The sequence below is a fragment of the Semicossyphus pulcher genome, unplaced genomic scaffold (genome assembly GCF_022749685.1).
Source record: "Semicossyphus pulcher isolate SPU_LCO1_2020_fin unplaced genomic scaffold, fSemPul1.0.p SCAF_16, whole genome shotgun sequence".
Classification (NCBI taxonomy): Eukaryota; Metazoa; Chordata; class Actinopteri; order Labriformes; family Labridae; genus Semicossyphus; species Semicossyphus pulcher.
In genome coordinates this window covers 12,672,790-12,691,100 of record NW_027211670.1, presented here as the reverse complement: position 1 = coordinate 12,691,100, position 18,311 = coordinate 12,672,790, and the positions used below count along the sequence as shown (strand labels likewise).

The 18,311-nt window shown below is 41.7% G+C and overlaps 3 protein-coding genes across 3 annotated transcripts; 1 reads left to right on the top strand and 2 right to left on the bottom strand.

Annotated features, from left to right (window-relative positions):
• Positions 1–4,569: 4,569 nt before the first annotated feature.
• On the bottom strand, positions 4,570–5,697 carry LOC138593027 (stonustoxin subunit beta-like). The gene is made up of 4 exons (XM_069663848.1): positions 5,645–5,697; positions 5,502–5,564; positions 5,274–5,413; positions 4,570–5,165 (listed from the first exon to the last, which is right to left on the bottom strand). The coding sequence occupies exons 1-4, from the start codon at positions 5,676–5,678 to the stop codon at positions 4,758–4,760; spliced, it is 645 nt and encodes a 214-aa protein (XP_069519949.1). The 5' UTR covers positions 5,679–5,697; the 3' UTR covers positions 4,570–4,757.
• A 2,871-nt stretch (positions 5,698–8,568) lies between these two features.
• Positions 8,569–16,078, bottom strand: LOC138593684 (stonustoxin subunit beta-like). The gene is made up of 6 exons (XM_069664770.1): positions 16,004–16,078; positions 15,433–15,511; positions 9,664–9,690; positions 9,508–9,570; positions 9,297–9,439; positions 8,569–8,997 (listed from the first exon to the last, which is right to left on the bottom strand). Exons 1-6 carry the CDS (start codon positions 16,076–16,078, stop codon positions 8,569–8,571), a joined length of 816 nt encoding a protein of 271 aa, XP_069520871.1.
• A 428-nt stretch (positions 16,079–16,506) lies between these two features.
• On the top strand, positions 16,507–17,804 carry LOC138593683 (tripartite motif-containing protein 16-like). Its single transcript, XM_069664769.1, has 5 exons — positions 16,507–16,558; positions 16,833–16,865; positions 16,996–17,058; positions 17,152–17,294; positions 17,376–17,804. Exons 1-5 carry the CDS (start codon positions 16,507–16,509, stop codon positions 17,802–17,804), a joined length of 720 nt encoding a protein of 239 aa, XP_069520870.1.
• Positions 17,805–18,311: the final 507 nt, after the last annotated feature.

Sequence of the window (18,311 nt, the reverse complement as noted above, 5' to 3'; positions counted from 1 at the left end):
ATAGAAGCTGCACCACATGTCCTACATTGGTTTCCATTATAACTGTGCAGGACTGACGCAGTGAGGATGAATGAGTATACAGTAAAAATATATTTATGCATGTGAACAGGCAGGGAAGGAGAGCAACATGTAACTGATGCCCTCACCAGGCCATGTTAGACTGTGGGCAGTTTGAACACAGGCCAGGAGCTACATGACAGTAAATCTGCAGGGACCAATAGTGTCTGTTAGGATGGCTCATGAGAGGATGGTGCCGGACCAGATGGGAATAATATCATAGAGAACACATTGAGTAGATGTAATTTAAACCCATGCTACTCACTGAGCAGCTGTGTTTACACGGAGATAATAAATTCTAATTGACATTAGGACAGTTCTTATCTTTCAGTGCTGATAATAAATGAGGCTTTAGGCACTTTTTAAATTTCAAAATAAAATAAAGTAGCTTCTTTAAAAAGAGCAGAAACGTCTTTTCTTTTGGAATAAAACAGCTTTCATATGAAGTTTTTCTTCACTTTGTCAGATTGTGTGCAAAGCAGTGAACGCATCACTATGAAATATGGGACACCCCCCCTCCCTCCAACCTATTTGCTATGTTATATATGTGTCACCTATATAACATATACCACATTTCTCATGACACCAGCTTTGAGTTACCACTCACTCACATGCCCAGCGTCCAGATACACACATGTAGGGGCGGCGGGCGCTCTGTGGACGAGCTTATTCTGGGCTCATGGCTCCAGTTGTGTTTTCTTTGGTGCAGATGGATGTTTGTTCCTGTCAGATAGGTTTAACTGCAGAGATCACTGACTGTAAATTCTCACTTATAGCCTGCTCATCACAGAAACCTCGGCATAAATCAGACTTAGGTGTTCTTCAGCCGCTGTTATATCAGCTTACGTTACATTATCTTTATTTATCAGAAGTGGAGCAAATATTTGTATATGTTTTTTAAAATTTATGATGTGTGTACCGAGACTGTTTACGAGGTGACAGCCTCCTTCGACTCTGTAAAAATGTTTATTAGTCAGGAATTTGCACCCAAGAGATTGTTACATCGTCCAAATACCTACTGTAGATATTAGTTTCAAATGTTTTTCTAAAGCTCCAAGTTTTTCGCTGCTTATGAAACAGACTGAAATTAGTTCTGATGACTCTATATGAGCTACAAAAGCAAACAGAACATTAGCAACAAAATGTATTATTTCTATATCGTTATTTTTAATGCCTCAAACTGCTGCTGGGGGGTTCAGTGTCATTAACTGCACGCTGCATTTGTTTACATTTTCCAGGGCAAACATTTAAAGTGAGTGATACATACGACTGTTAAAGAAAGCAGGATGAGATTTTTCAACAAAATCAGCAAAGAGATAAGAGGTTTGTCCACAGGGGGCGCCACAATCGAAACAAACTGAAAGTTCCTCACAGGAGCTTTAAGAAAATAAAATGCAATTACTTATAGAAATAACATCCTGCTAAACGTCTCTCAGTGGTGCAACAACAAATCAAACCCTCAGATTGCTTTTTTAACTCTTAGATTACATTCCTACCCATTACAATTTTTCTATCTATATATCTATATGTATAAAGTGATGTTGATAGGTTTTCATAGTAGCGAGTCCCCGGAACCCACAGATGGTGATTTGAGTGGCTCCCTGGGAAATCGAATGGGTCCCCAATAAAATTTTTGGTTCTTCGTAAGTTCGTATCCTTAATTGTTCAAATGAATTCAGTGGTGACGGACTAGTTGTTGATGTAGTGGCTGGCTAAACTAGCACGTAGCGAGACTGTGTTCACGCGATCTCGTCTGCGCAGAGGGTTGAAACAGTGGTGGTTTCATTACTAATCTAGTTCATAATGTATCACTCTGTATGGGAAAGATGAGGTGCCTGGGACGCATCGATAGTGAGATTAATAGTTTTTATCTTTTACAGCTTTTATTTCTTTTACTGCTTCATTTCCTCTCTTTTAACTCTCTGTTATTTTACTTCTATTTACTGTTTCTCCTTCTTCCTGCTTTGTCCCCTTGCTCTTGTGTCTGCCCATGTTGTGTGGGTTCTCCTGTTGCCTATTGGGTCTTGTGCCTTGCTTTTTATATAACATGAACACTTTAACTACAAATACATCTTTTTTTTTTTTAAAGTATCTGTTTTAAGTTTTATCCAGATAACCTGACTTGAAACTTAAGCTCACACTAGTAAAAAATACAGTGGCAGAGCTTGTAGCATGACCTTTTGCATTTACTAGGTAGCACATAACTGACATGGACAAGTTGTCGCTTATTCACACATCCAGCAGACAGATAAACAAAAACCTGAGACCTGCTATAAAGCTATAAAGGGAAGCTGCAGACTGAGGTGATAATTCTGTCGGTTCATAACCATAAGAGACCTCTTCCAGATTGTCACATTGTTTCCACAGTGCTGACACGATATACTGTTGGCCCACCAAAGCATAAAAATTTTATTATACATGTGTGTACTGTAGACTGTATAAAAAGATGGACGACATGACAGCTCCCTGAAAGTGAAGCCAAAACATTTCGGGTGCCCCCTGCTGACTGGCTGCAGTATAGGTCATAAAGCCCGCCTCCTCCATGTTAACAGGTGGGACATGAGTCAAACTATAAATTCAAAATACACGCCTGATTCATTTTTCTCAACATGGTTTCTGTTAATATAGCTAGTTATTATCATGCTGATTTACATCCAAGTGTTCATTTTTCTGACAAGTTTATTTTTAATTAGTTATTTGATGCTGTCAAAATGATGATTGACAGCTCTGTTGACCAATTAGGCTCCTGCAGCCGATCTGTTCTGGGTGAGCAGAGCGGAGGACGATCCGCGAGTAGAAACGTAACTAAAACAATCACTACAGTCATTGAAGTTTCCATACCTGTGAAGGTTAACCTCAGACCAACACAGAGACGCTGTTCTGCTGTTAAACACGCCGGTGTGCGGCATCCTTGCTGTTTTTTTCGGTAAGTTAAGTGTGTGTTTGGGTTAGCGGAAGTGGCTACCGCCACTTCACTCGCCAATCTCTACTGCGCAGACTCTGGCTCCGTATGACGTCACCAGCGCAAGATGGCAGCGCCTATCACAGGGGCTATTTTGGCATCAATTACGTACAATGGGAGCAGATGGAGACGCGTTGGCCATCTATGTATACAGTCATTGGTGTGTACCTTTTATGAACAGACCATAGCAATACATGACCTGAGAAATTACACTAGTTAATGCACAGTGTTTAATTTCTCTCCCTAGGGGTCTTTAAATCAAAACAATAACAAAAGAGTAGCACGGGATTATGGGAATTGTTGTCCTCATTGTTTAACAATGAGGACTAGATTCAGGCAGAAGTCATATTCACGGATGAAGTGTAGTAACATGTATTCTTCTTCTGCCTTTTCTTTCTAAATAATTAGCTGCTAATATCGTTAGCTAACGTAGCAGTTAGCAGCTTTCCTTCCTCAGTCTCTGACGTATACTGTGGTGTTTCCTGGGAAGACAGCCAACCAAATGAAACATTATCTTGAATAAAGTTATAGGTTTCTCTAGGTTTGAACATAGTTGGAATTTTGGGATAATATAAACATAAACTCAACAAACTATATAATCTAGGTCGAGTTGTTTTTAGACATTTTACTGGGAAAATGCATGCCCGTATATTATCACTCGCTGGGGCTCCTCTTGGTGCTGCTTTAATGAGGCTGCGTGATGCACCGGGCCTCTCGGTGTGAAGTGCTGCTTGTCAGAGTGCCCCACTTATAGTTCCTCTAAAGCTCATGCTGTAGGTGTGAAGGCTCCAGGAGTGGAGGCCCACCTGTCAAAGCAGGAAAGTGATCTTCAGTCTGGAGCCTCTCACATATCAAAGTGAGCCCCTTTAACCCAGAGGGGGGTAATTCTCGCTCCTTCTGCTTTACTCAGCCAAATCCAGAGGGGATCGATGCTGTGACCTCGCTAACGTGTGTGTGCAACCGTATCCCAGGAACACAAAAAAAGACCTCCAGCCGTTAGCGAGTGATAAAAACAGACCAAAACATAAGCAGGACATGAGGTCAGACGCTTATTTCATCTGGTAGATATTAGCTTAAAATTTAGTAGATTTTTAATTGTGGGGCATCAAACTTATTTCAATTGGATTTTTAAAGCCATGAATTCTAAACATGATCAAGTTTTGATTTAAGAGTTGAAGAGGTCACAGTCCTCGATGCACTCATGCCAGGTTTGGATCCAAATCATTTTGTGCATGTCATCCCCCACTCTCTACTACCCACATTTCCTGTCTCTCTTCAGCCGTCCTATCAAAATAAAGGCAAAAGCCAAAAAAAAAAAAGAATAATAATAATATATATATATATAAATATACAATAATTGTACCAAAGTGTTGATTTATACGAATACATTCTTTATTTCAGATTTCATAACGTTACAAGATACTCAACATTCACAAATATCATGAATCCGTTTATATCCAATCTGATGCCACGGAACATCAACAACAACAACAACAACAACAACACATACACAACATAATAAAGTGTATCAGACAAAAGAAGTGCACAACAATGGAAAAACATTTCTCATAAAACATGAAACCTTAGCAACTACCACAAACAGAATATAACTTATGCATTTTAAATGAAATATTTTTGGCTTTAAATAATAACCGGAATAAAACATTAGCCACAGTTAGCCATTAACCTAAACCTAACCTAATCATCATCAACACAGACTTTCCTCTTTAGTTATTCCCTATGGTTGCTTCAGTAGTGTACATGAGGACTGAATTCCCACCCAGAAACCAGGAAAAATCTTCCTATCAGGGCAAGTTTTCACTGTATGCAGCAGCTTGACCTCCCTCTCTGCCCCCTCCCCTGTTACGATGTAAAAGTTTATGATCCCGGCAGGCTGGTCGATGTAAACTCCGATAGTGGAGCAATACGGGATATCCTCTATGTCTTTGTACCAGCCGTTGAACCACATCTGGAAGCGTGTTCCCGACCAACACAGACCCCAGGACTCCTCGTTTTCACCGAGGCCACTCGGCCCAGCGTTTGCCCTCCGCCCTGCTCCTTCGTAGGAGGCTCCGATTGCCGCCCAACCCGTGTACTCCACCTCCCAGTAAGCCCTCATTTTCCAGATCACCTCTTTACACAACACCTTTGAAGAAAGAAAACCGGAAGAAATTATCACAAAACAACAACTACAATCATTTTTTTCCCCCAACTAGATAGCCTGTAACTGTATTTGTGTTATTTCCAGGCTCACCTGTGGAGAGTACTCGTATCGCTCTGGTCTATCCAGGCAGGGACAAACCTCCTCAGTCCTACGACACAGCTTAGACCCGCCGTCGGAAATCCACAACAACTTGTTGGCGGTCTTGTCATCTAAAGACAGATTAATCCAGTCTACAGGAAACAAAACAAGCATCAAAGTTTGAATGAATCCTGGAAAATAAAGTTGAATTCATCAGAGGAAATAAAAATCTGCTCGTACACTTGATGAGCTCAGCTCTGCTCTTCGGCTCTGGGATGTTCGGCTCGTAAACAGGCGCCTTTTCTGTAAGGAGAGCAAAAACATAATCTTACTTAATACAGTTAAAAGTATGACACGGCTAAGGAAAACATTGAATCCATTACCTTGATTCGTCTTCTTATCCTTGTTGGATTTCATTTTCTTCTCTAAAAAAAAGTAAAGGTAAAGTGCAAATATTATACTGCCAGTGTCTTATTCTGAAAAGCCTCCGCACACTGTGGTTGAATCTAGAATTGCTTCTTTCTTTCAATCATTATAAAGATGATGGTCTTAGTAACACAGCGCATCTGTTGTGGTGCAGCATGTACTGAAGTTAAAGGTCTCGAATGTTGGGTGGGTGTTTTTGAAACATGACTCACTTTGGTACTACGCCCATCTACTTGATTATTCCATGTAACGAGAGATATCGCTGCCCATGTAAACACAGTCATGCGAGTTATCAAAATCCGAAATACAGCCTTTGACAATGCGGCTTCCACCACTAGCTGAAGAAGTTGTTTGTCAATCAAAAAACTGTCTTAGCAGATAAACGATGTCCTCATTTGAGAGGCAAAAGAAGGGTTTGGCGTTGTGTTAAAGTTGTCGTACCTGGTTTGTTGGTCTGTGTGAGGTTTATTGCAGTATTGGGGCGAGTTGGCATCTTGAATAATCCATGTCCAAAATACTTACATTCTTCCAAAGTAAAGGTGCAAAGTCCTCCACTTGACTTTTCCAATCTCGTCAGAGAAGACGCAGGGGGGCTCGAGGACTGTTTGGAAGAGGTGTAGAGGTCAGTGGAACGGCATCTCAGCAGGGGGTCAAAGGAGTGTACGCACTTGACTTTGACGTATGGCTAACAGTGAGGCTTGTGCAGGAATCCGACACCCCTGACACTTTAGGAGTGTGATCAGAAAAGCAAGAAGATGGTTGCACACATGACTGGAAGTAAGATTCAGAAATGGATCTTGTCAGCGCTGTCGACATGAGCGGTGAAGTAACTTCAGTCCGAACGGTGTCAAACTATGACAAATGGTCCAAGGCACAGAGGACACATCTTTTTCCACTTTGTCGACCCACCAAGACTGTGGGCCATATTTAACGATTCCATGGTGCATTGTCTAAGGCGCTGTGCAAGTGCGTTTGGGGCATATCCAAGCTTGTTAAATGGCGAAGGATCTGAGGGCAAAGTAGGGCGCCGCAGTAGGGGTTCTACTAAGTCAGTTGATTATTAATAGGTTTGATTTTGGCGTAACATCCTGAACCGACCAGAGTGTCATCTCCAGTTCCATTTCATAGCCTTGTGCAATGCTATTTATAAGAGTGTCTTTACATAAAAGAAATTAAGGTTGTAAATCTTAAATTACATATGTGTGCTTCTGGTCAGCATGGCTACTCTACTGCAAGAGTAATGGACACTGGGCGGTCGGTATTTATATTTGTGGACATGATGGTCAGTGGCTGTGATAGCTTTGTTTGGCCCGTGTAGGGCGTGTAGGGTAGTAAGAATGTTAACCTCACAACAACCCAGTCCTCTGTCCATTTCAGCATAATTTGATTACATTATAAGTAAAAACAATGATGTTTAACTGAGGAGTAGGACGGTTGCTGTGGGTCTCTGTATGTGTAACACATCTCATAAGACCAACATAACCCATTTTGTGCAGAAATAAGTACATCTGCTACTGAAACGAAGTGGGCGCATGGCGTGAAAATGACAACTGTGTTGAATCTGTGTTTTGACAACAGACTTATCAATTCTTGCACTGATCATCAGAACAAAGAGTATATTATTTTTTGAATAATAGACCTTTTTTAATGCATCCTCTCTACCATTGTTCTTTAATTCTAAAATGGCAAAAGATTAAATATAAAAGCCTGTGTCCACTAGCAGCGGTTTTCGCGCTGGCAGAGCCTATTTTTTATACAAAACCAGTGCAGCACTCGCAGTTAAAAATAGTTCAACTTTTCGAACACTGCTGCGCTCGTCAATATCGCTTCCCCCTCACCGACCAATCAAAATCAAGAAGGTGCGGGTATACTGATATTGACTTTGTCGGCAACAATGGCGGAGGAGAAGCTTACCTCTTTGTTTTTTTCCAGGTCTAGAGCTGCTGCTAATGTCACGTTTCCTGACTATTGTTTTTATGTTTTCTTTGTCAAACTTTATTGAATAAAAGCAAATATTAAACATACAGAGTGATTTAAAAAGGACTTAATGGTCACTACCAAGGGAAGCGGAAGTGCCGCCACACAACTTTCCTAGCAACTGTAAGCGCCAGTGAGAAGTGTTCTGAAATTGAGGGTGTGGCCATTGCCAGCGCAAAAAAACGCTGTTAGTGGACACAGGCCCTAACATGCCTGGCAACCAGAAACACAAAGGTGTAAAGTAGCCACGGGTAAAAAAAATTAATAAATAAAAAATGTACTTGTTTTTTTTTGTCAAATTACATCTAATATGTTGCAGTTATGTAATGCTAAAAGCCCACTTTAAGAACATGAACATGTGGGTGATATACCCAGTAAGTGTATTTACTCTATTGTCAGTTACTTTATAAGTCAACTGATAAAGAGAACATGTCCAGCACTACTTTTTCCACGTCTTTGCTCTGCCTCGTGTTCAATTTAATAGTATTAAAGCAGGACGAAATGTGTCGAACTCATTGTTTTATTACTTATTCCAACTTTGGCAAATGTAACATTCTGCAAACCTTCAACAATACAGTATCAAACAATAAAAATATATAAATATTTTACTATAAGCTTTGAGAGGTCCGGTGGTTTCAGGAAAGTCTAAAAGAATGGAGGGTCAAAGGTGAATCCCAACTAATCTCATACCTGATTGCACTCTGTCTTTTTATTTTCTGTACTATTGTTACTGTACTAACTAATGTACTCCAGCATTTTCTATTAATGACGTCTTATGCAATGGAAGACAAATGTGGTGTTGTCCTGTCCTCTTGTGTTTAAAGCTGCCTCAATGGTACTTTGATTCCAATAGACAGGAGATGGTTTCACTTTGAGATTTGATATTATAACGTTGATTCAGACTTTATTCCTCCTTCTTTACAAGCAAACAGTGTGACTGTGTTCCCACCCAGAAACCTGGTATCATCTTCTCCTTAAAGCTGCTCTTAATCTGCTGCAGCAGTTTAACCTCCTTTCCCCCTGTGCCCTCCTCTCCCTCCTTCACCTCCTCCACGGCATAGTAATTAAGGACACCAGCGGGCTGGTCAAGGTAAACACCAATTGTGGAGCACTTAGGAATCTCTGTGATCTCTACACTTTGGCTGTTATGCCAGGCTTGATAGCTTGTGCCGCTCCAGCCGAGACCCCAGGACTCCTCGTTCTCTCCCAGGCCGCAGGCCCCTTGGCTGTTCCTCCTCCCCGCTCGTTCGTACGCGACCCCGACCACGACCCAGCCGGAGAACTCCACCTCCCAGTATCCTCGGAAGCCCAGGATGCCTTCGCTGCAGAGAACCTTTTGGAACAAGGATGAGAGAGGCAGCATAAATCAGGGGTGTATCTAACATAACGTGTGATTTATTGTCGCTGCCAGTGCGGAGAATTTAAAACAGCTTCGCGTTCTCCACTCTGCAATGCCAAACCGGTGGCCTCAGGATTTAAATAAACACGGGGGGGCCCTCAGGTCCATAAAACTGTTGCCTGTGTTTCACAATCATGTAAAACTCCACCGGCCCTGGCACGCTGATGACAAGCTCTTGGCACATGAGGAAACACTGTTATTTCACACTTGAATAATATATCTTCATATCTTACCTGTGGAGAGTACTCATATCGCTCCGGTCGGTCCAAGACGGGACAGGTGACTGCATCAGTCATTCGGGCCACCTTAGCCCCGCCCTCTGTGATCCACAGCATCTTATTGGCTGTTTTATCATCCAGGGAAAGGCTGAACCAGTCTGAGAATACAGAATGAAACAATTATTTGATGAAAAAATCATTTGGAAAAAGTGTGAGTGTATCTTACGTTTGATGAGATCGGCTCTGCATGTGGGTTCAGGGATGCTTGGCTCGTACGCTTCGATCTTCTCTGAGGACAACATCAGTCAAGTGTCAGACAAGTTCAGGGGAACTTTGGATTGATGCCATGTTTATCTACATTTTAATAAAGTGACTGTCTTACCTATGTTTTCAGCTTTGGCCTTTTTTCCTACAAAAAAACAAATGAGTCAAAAATGTGTTTTCACCAGAACAACCTATATTAAGAGCGACTTACTCGCCTGTTATAAATACTACAGTACAGGCAGCGGTATGTGTTAGGTGTGTCTCAACACATGATAAAGTGAGACACTTAATAAATATATACTTCTACTCAGAAAACCATCTGCCCCTGACGGATCATCACATCAGCTCGTGCATGCTTTGTGGAGACAGCGGATGATTCATGCCCGACGGGCGTGAGGATTATCCAGACACCTCTCACGCTGCGGGGGCTGGCTTCGGTCACACCGGAGCGCGGCGTGAAGCTCAGGACAGTTGGTCAGATAAGAAGAGGGACGTGATCTACTTTTTCAGGTCAGATAAGTTCAGAAGGAGCTTGTTTATTGGTGTAGATCACAACCAGGGAAAAAGAGGAAAGTCGTCCACAGAAGTGCGTTTTAAATAAGAAATAGCTGTATTACTATGTAACTGCAACACGTGCAACTTCATCCAGAAACTTGATAACGTAGCGGACTATGTCTAATTAAAGAAGCTGATAGTGAAAGATGCTAACATTATAAGGTGTACTACAATTTACGCATCTAATTAAGCTTAATTACAGGTGGCATCGCCGTGTCATAACGTTCCTAGAAATAATAATTGATTTATTACACTTGTATAACAAGCTTAAACCCTTATGCCAATCTTGTAACTAACACTTTGGTATCATATGTAAGCAATGCAGCCTCCGGGTGGAGATCAAGAAAGGAGGAGACACCTTATCCTGTCAGCATTAAGACGTCAACATCGACCAACAGAAGTCGTGTGTTTTATTAATACCAGCTCGCACCATCACCTCCAGAATACATGACCTGTTTTTGCTCACACATCAGCGTCGTCGCAGAGTTTGTCTTGGCAGCCACGTCTATGAAACGAATCGGATTATAATTTAGTAGTGTTTGTATGTGACTGTGACAAAGAGTTCAAGGTGAGGCCGCACTCTGCCAAAACAACTAAATCATTTTTCAAACCTCAGTTATTTTTGCGCCGCTCAGAATGCGCGTCGCGTCCAAACGAGCTGATGTTCATCTCCGTGTTGACCGCAGGCTGACAGAGGCCGTGTATGAATGTGAAGCCACCTGTCTGGGTTTAGCACAAGGTGATGGAAATAACTGCTTTGTCTGGCCTCATTACAACCTGACACCTTACAAAACATACAAGCTTTGACATGGACTTAAACCCCCAGCATGCACACCGGGACGAGGCTTGTTAGTCAGGCTGTAAAGGGATTTCTATTATTATTTTGATAATGGGTAATTAAGCGCTCGCTGCATCTGTTTGCTGATATTTTCAAAGTAAAGTGACAGAAAGGTGCTGGATTACTATCATTTAAAAGCTTATAATTTAACTGAAAATGAAACCAAGCAGAAATCTGTTTTGAATAACAGCAAACTAGCTGATCTAACTAACATCACTGATAACATCCCAGCTCCGTTCCTGCTGACTGTCACACCTGCAGCACGTTAAATCTTTTTAAATGCACATGATGTTGACACTAGCAGACCCTTGCTCCCAGGCGATAAAACCATTATATGCCCCTCATAACGACAAGCATGAAATCAGCCCGTGAAATATTGTGCTCTCTGCACGGGCATAAACTCTGGTGACCCGTACGCTAAGGGTGTGCCTCAAAGGAAACATCACAGCTTCAGACACAAGCGGAGGTTATTAAATCAGTACATTAAAAGCAATAGTAGTAATGATTTCAAAATAAAAGCATCAATTAATATGTGCAATAATATTATGTAAAGGCTAAATATGACCGAGAACCGAGAAATGAAAAGTGAACATTTACATAAGAATTCAAATTCACCTTTATCTGACTTCCGGGTGTCAGAAATGATTCTGGTGGTAGTAGGCATCTCGATCACGTCTCTTTAAGCTGCTGCAGTTAGTCTTCCTCAGCCTGATGTCATGTATGAAGAGTCTGTGGGCTCCACTGTGAGACACCTTAATGCCGCTCTTATATACCTTTTAATGCAGGACATAGGTGAAAGATGAGGGGCCTGTGGCGTGGACATGAACGTGAGGTTAAACCTGCCAAAAAGGAAAAGAGGGGAGGCGAAAGGCGTGTAACTGGACCTGTGTATATACATTTTCCTTAAAAAGGTTAGAAGGATGCTTCGATGACCGCGGGACACCCCCAGTTACCAGGAAAGCCCCGCCCACCGCTCCTTAGATCACTACCGCTGATCTTCCCACATTGCATACTGACAGAAGTGATGCATTGAAGGTGGATGGGGGGGATTAGTGTATGCAAACAAACACACTCACACACACACACTGAGTATGTAGCTGCAAAGATGTAAATCTTCATTGGAGAGTTCCTGCTGTCAGGCTTTAAGCAGTGTGTGATATAATTTGTACAAAGGAACGTCACATTGAAAACGTGTGATTATATAACTTTGTTTACAATTCAAAAGTGTAAAGAGGAATTATTTATTACTTACATACTTCTCCCACAGCAACATTTATTATTTATTTTGCATTGTCTGCTATTCTTACATTGAACATTAAAAAAAAAAAGCTCAATTATGATTCTATTTATCCCTACTAAATAAAACATTATTACCTTTACCATCTTAAGTCAAGTACATAAAAAGTTGTATTAAGGAGTTTAAATAAGTTGTATGCAAAGTTTGCATCGAGCAGGACAAGTAAAATATGTTACTTTTTGACGGAAGCCATCAAATTACATTCTTCTTACACGCTCTAGAGAAAGAAGAGAATATATAACTGTCATGAACGAGACTTGGAACCAGATTAATCTGTAAGCTTATATTTTATTTGCTCTGGCAGATGCGTCGGGTTCCTCTCCTGTTCAGGCAGGTCAGGCCACTCACAACCGTATTCCAGTCACTGTAAAAGAAACCCCATTGAGGAATTAAGGTTCGCAACCAAGAATGCCTGGCTCGGATTGACAGTCTGGCAATTCTGGCAAGATGGGCCTGTCATCCTGTCGGCTGTGCACACTTAATGTTGGAAAAGCCCATAAGAGGTTGGTACCACCAACCATTCAAATATATATATATGTAATGTCAGAGGTCAAGGTGGAATTGCTACTTGAATTATATGATAGGCGCAAAGAAGAGAAAATGAAGCAGGAGAGAAAGGTCAGAGAGAAGATAAGTGCTTTCTTCTTCTTCTGTTATTTAATGGCTGCAGCTTTCAGATGCGCTACAGTCTGGTGGTATTGCTGTTTTACAACCAGGCAGTGGTAAAAACAAGGGAAAAATATATTGTTATGAGATAATAGTTGCATGAACTTTTCAATTTTTTATAAATGAATGACTATTCGAATATTCGAAATGAATGACCCATCCCTGCTGGGAATGGGGTCCAGAAGAAAGGAAACACAAGGGCTAGGGCCTATTAAACAATATAACTGTAGGTCACATTTTTCTGTAGTTCTGTACTTTTAAACCTGGGCCCTTATTTTATTTTTTTATTTTTTTATTTACAAATTTGGGTGTTGAAATTACTCATAGGAACAAAATCTGACAACATTACTTAGATCCTTTTTGTGTAACCAGAAACAGACGTCTCGCTCAATGAGAAGTCTTGCTCGGAAATCTCATTACACAAAAAGAATCTTACTCTTTAAAAATAGGACATTCTTTGTAGGGATCATTTCTGTAATGTTGTCGGACACCTGGACCTGGAACAATCTGAGCCTGTCAGTGGCAAAAACAAGCACTTTTAGTGGACGTACTTTGATCAGGCGCAATTGCCCCAGGGGATTATGTTGCAACCAATGCGGCCGTATCGTGGCTACATTGTAGGTCATCGACTGGACCGATTCCAAAAATGTTTGTTCCTGTGAGTCATTTTGACAACCAAATTTGTAAAAACAGGGCCCAGGTTTAAAAGTACAGAACTTCTCCTTTAAGTAAAACCCATATGATGTTGGATCTGGCTACCTAGCGTAACAGCCTACAGCTATGTCACTTGTTTCGTTAAAAATTAGAAGTTCCAGACTCATTCATATTACGCTGTGGTCAGTTTATTAATTATAAAAGTGTACAAATTCATATACACAAAATGTACCTGTTTAACCTGTATATATGTACAAACAGGACACTGACTTCATTATGAAATAGTTATTAATAAGTAAATTAAATACACAAAGTTAAATCTGATGGTTATACTACAATCACAATCCAGATACACATACAGTATATACAATGAGCCCACTAACCCAAATACTGAAACAACTCCGTGTCACTTGATGGGGGGGTTCCTCGGTTCATCATAACAGGCATAACTTCGCTCATGACCTGCACTATCACATCCATCATCTTCAATCACAAATGCCTCATTGCATATGGCATGGGTTAAAAGAAAGCATGTCGCTGGTCGTAAACCCTTTCTTGTGATACGCTCTCCCCCCGTCCGAGGTGTTTACTGCTCCGGCCCCATGCCAAACCTCTAGTCAAGGCTGTCTCGTCCTTCTTGACTGCAGCCCTGCTAACACGGTAACATACGCACTAAACGGCACATACCGGGGGACTATAGTGTCTGAATTGTTCCAGAGTGACCAACGGGATTATTAGAAAAGTAGAGAGGGGAGTTGGGGTAACAGGGTCTGAATATGAGTCCCGTTAATTCTCCTTTCATTGGACGAACAGAAACCAGAGGCAGTGGGCTTTTAAAACGCTGATGACAGATGAGTAATCCCTGCAAAAAGCCGGAGCTGTGATCCTGTTGGCTGGCTGCTCTGGACAGTGAAGGTCAGACTTCAGAGTCTAAAAAGAGAGAGTTACAAGTCTTACAGAGCAGCTCCAGTCATGTTTTAAGACATAAGACATAAGACTGCTTGAAATGATAAATTGTGTCTGATATGTTTTTTCTGCAAAATACGTTTAATTACCTTGTAAAAATCAAGTCATCTCCTCCTTCTCCCTCATTTAAAATTCCTGAATCTGTATAGTCCCCGCCCACTATGCAAATTTCCAACCGCCCCCCTCCGTCATAAAAACAAAACACGTCTCTGCCATCGTTTGGTGGCAACATGTTGAAACTTAGTTTGAAATGTAGTCATTTGTAGTAATAACATTAATGTTACTAGTCAGTAGTGAGTTTGCAAAAATTGCAATGACGGTTACAGCTGGCTCGAGCATTGCTGAAGTGGTTGCCATAGGTTACACATAATGATATGCATAGCAACACCACTTTTATTAACGGGATTGGCTCCTTAGGTTTGTGACATCACAAACCTGCCAATCTGAAAACGTGTTGTTCAGCCTGTCCTTGGTACACTGCAGTTTAAAAGCAGACAGGCCCAGCCATGGAGATGACTGCTCATGTCGTCCCTGATATGTCTTGTAGCACATGAAGAACACCACATGGAGACTTTAATTTGAATCAAGCCACTGTTTTGATACAATTTCACCCATCAGTAATCATTGATTTATTACTTGTAAATGACTAGCCCCTTTTTACATGTGCACTGCACTCCTGAACGTTTCCTGACATTGTCCGGGTGGGCTGCATGTGTGAACGCAAACGGCCAGTTTTATGACCCCGACTCTCTCCTGCCAGCCTCCTTATGTCAGGAGAAAGTTATTGCAGCAAACAATAGCCTATGTCACCCTATTTGAAGAACGTTATCTCGTAATACCAATATAACTGTGCTTCATTGTTCTCCACCATATTGTAGTGTTTGTTCACAACACGACTTTAATCTGCTCACCTTGCTTCTCTTCAGTTTTCCCCGCGATCCCGTCTCCACAGCAGCAGGTGAGCCGCGCTTGAAGGAGGCTCAAAACCGACTACAACACAGCTGCGCTTAAAGTCTTTCAAAACAGAATAAGAAGTTCCATCCAGTACGAAGTTGCATGTGTGGGGCCGCTGCTCCAGGTATGGGAGAGACAGAACGAGAGGGGAAAGTGTCCAGTAAGTTAATCGATTGTAGATGACGATCTTTTTCACAGATAAAAAAAGAAACATGACAGAATTAGTCGCCAAACATACTTGCCCGCCGCCTCCTCGTCTAACAATCTCCTGCTGTGTGGGATATCTGTGAAAGGGTAACTCTAGAAAATGTCGGGGTCAGACGGTCCTGAAATTGTCAGGAAAATGTCAGGAGGGCATGCGTGATAGGGACTACTGAGTATCCGGAACAGTATATATAGAGTATATAGATATCTTAAATACTATAGTGTCTAAAAAGAGGCATTAAGCGTTCAAAATGTACCACAAAAACATATAAAAGAAGCACATAGTAGGGTATATAAGGTACATTTTAAAGACTATTACATTACCTTGAATTTATCTTCATTACAAGTGCTCAGAACGACCAGAGAAACTCCTGAACAGTCCATTTTCTCCATTTCCATCTCGACAAGGACTCGTAGTGCCTTTAAGCTTCTATTCCTACCGTCTTAAATAACCCCTCTCTTCTGCACTGGAAGACCACATTCCTCAACAGGTATCCGTTTCCAATATGGGTGTTTGAGGACATGACGGGATAATTGTAAAAGCAAATCCATATCTTGGATCTCTGACAAATATGGGTCAGTGGGTCAGGTGTTGGCGCTGCCGAGCATATCCTACCACGGCAAGCTCCGTGGCACGCCCATTACTGAGCTCATTATCTCCACATACCTTACCAAAAGTTCTCTTCGTGATCCCCTGGGGCCCCCCAAAACCTTTAATACCTCCGCTCCTTTGGGGTATATAAAGAAGCCGTTCGCTTCGCTTCAGCAGTTCGCCGCCGACAGACGCCAACATTCAAGAAAGCTCGACACGGTAATAAGCGATAAAGATGCCAACCAGTGCTCCCAGTAAGAGAATCCTGCCTGCTGCTGGCAGACACGGTGAGTGAAATGCAATACTCGTCCTTATTATTAGATAATGCTTGATAATGTAGATTACTTAATTAAAGTTCTTACTTAAAGGAGTTCCAGCTTTAGCCAGAATGCAAAGTATTTGTCTCTTTAGATTTAAGTTGTACTTTAGTTTAAGAGTTTAAAGGACCTACTTTTTCCGAGCAGATTTTCGGTAGATTTCGTAGAAGATTTTCTTACATTAAAACGTATCCAATGGAAACTGAATGGCTGTTTTTCATGCCTTTTTGTGTTGTGTTTACAGGGAAAAAATCTAAAGATGTGGCTTCTCCAAAAGGTAAGAAATCAGAGAAAACTATGGAAAAGTAGAGCTCACTGTTAAATACTACTGCTTTTCCCTGTCACTCTAGTTTTGTGTCATTATTGTACATTCAGCTACCCACAATGTAACCTTTCTCTTCACTCAGAAAATATCCCCAAGTACGAGCCCGACATCCCCGAACCCACGTGCAGAGCTGATCTTCTGAAACGTAAGAGCAACCGTTTCAATCTGCAAACTTTCACCCTTCTTCCCCTCAGAGGTAGTTTTTCTTTCTGACTGTCACATCGCCCGCATCCCACAGACTGGATCAATCTGTCCTTCGATGACAAGACAGCCAATAAGATGCTGTGGATCACACAGGGCGGATCCAAGGTGTCCCGCATGACTGATGATGTCACTTGTCCCGTCCTGGACAGACCGGAGAGATATGAGCACACACCCCAGGTACGTTTTACGCCACAAACTGAGATGTAAAATCCTTTTTTGTGTGCTCAACTTATTTAATTATCTTCTTTTCTTCATAAGGTTCTCTGCAAGGAAGGCATCCAGGGCTTCCGAGCTTACTGGGAGGTGAAGTACACAGGATGGGTGGTGGTAGGAGTTGCATACGAGGGGGCAGGGAGGAGGGGCGGCGACGGGCCCTGCGGGCTAGGAGAGAATGAACAGTCCTGGGGTCTCGGGTGGGGTGGATCACACTACCAGGTGTGGTTCAACAGCATCAACACGGAGATCTGGGATATTCCCCAGTGCAGCACCATCGGGGTGTACCTCGACCATCCAGCCGGTGTCATTAATTTTTATGCGGTTGATGAGGCGACAGAGGGAGAAGAGAGCGGAGGCAGAGCGGGCATCAGGCTGCTGCAGCAGATCAAAAGCTCCTTCAAAGGCAGGATGATGGCGGGTTTCTGGGTAGGACAGAAGTCGTCATGTGTCTTAGTCAAACAGGAGGAGTGATTGTTTTCCATGAACCATTTTGTTACATTTCAATTCAAGCTTCATTTACAAGAAAAATATTTTTATATCTGAAACATATGTTGCGACAATGCATGTAAAAAAGCAGAGATCAGAATGTCTGTACATAGAAACACATGAAGAAGCTGCTATTTGTTTAAACAGTTGTGTATCATTTATATATTCAGTTTGTCAAAATGTAAATTATTGTGAAGTGGTGTCAGATTTCGTTGCATAGCGTGTTGTATATTCTAGTAAGATAAACTATAATGTAATTAAGAAATATGTATTTGTGTGACTTAATTTGAATACAATAAAGTTCTACTCCACACACTGAGTATCGTCGTGGCTTTAAATGTTGTCAGTGACCTTCAACAGAAGTTAAACCATGAGCCATGGGAGCTGAAGATGTCACTTCGCTTGCATTTCTCAATTTTTACAGAAAAGTTGATACCAGGCGTCGGAAATCGCAGAGTAACTCGCTAACTAACAATACGATGCGATACGCTT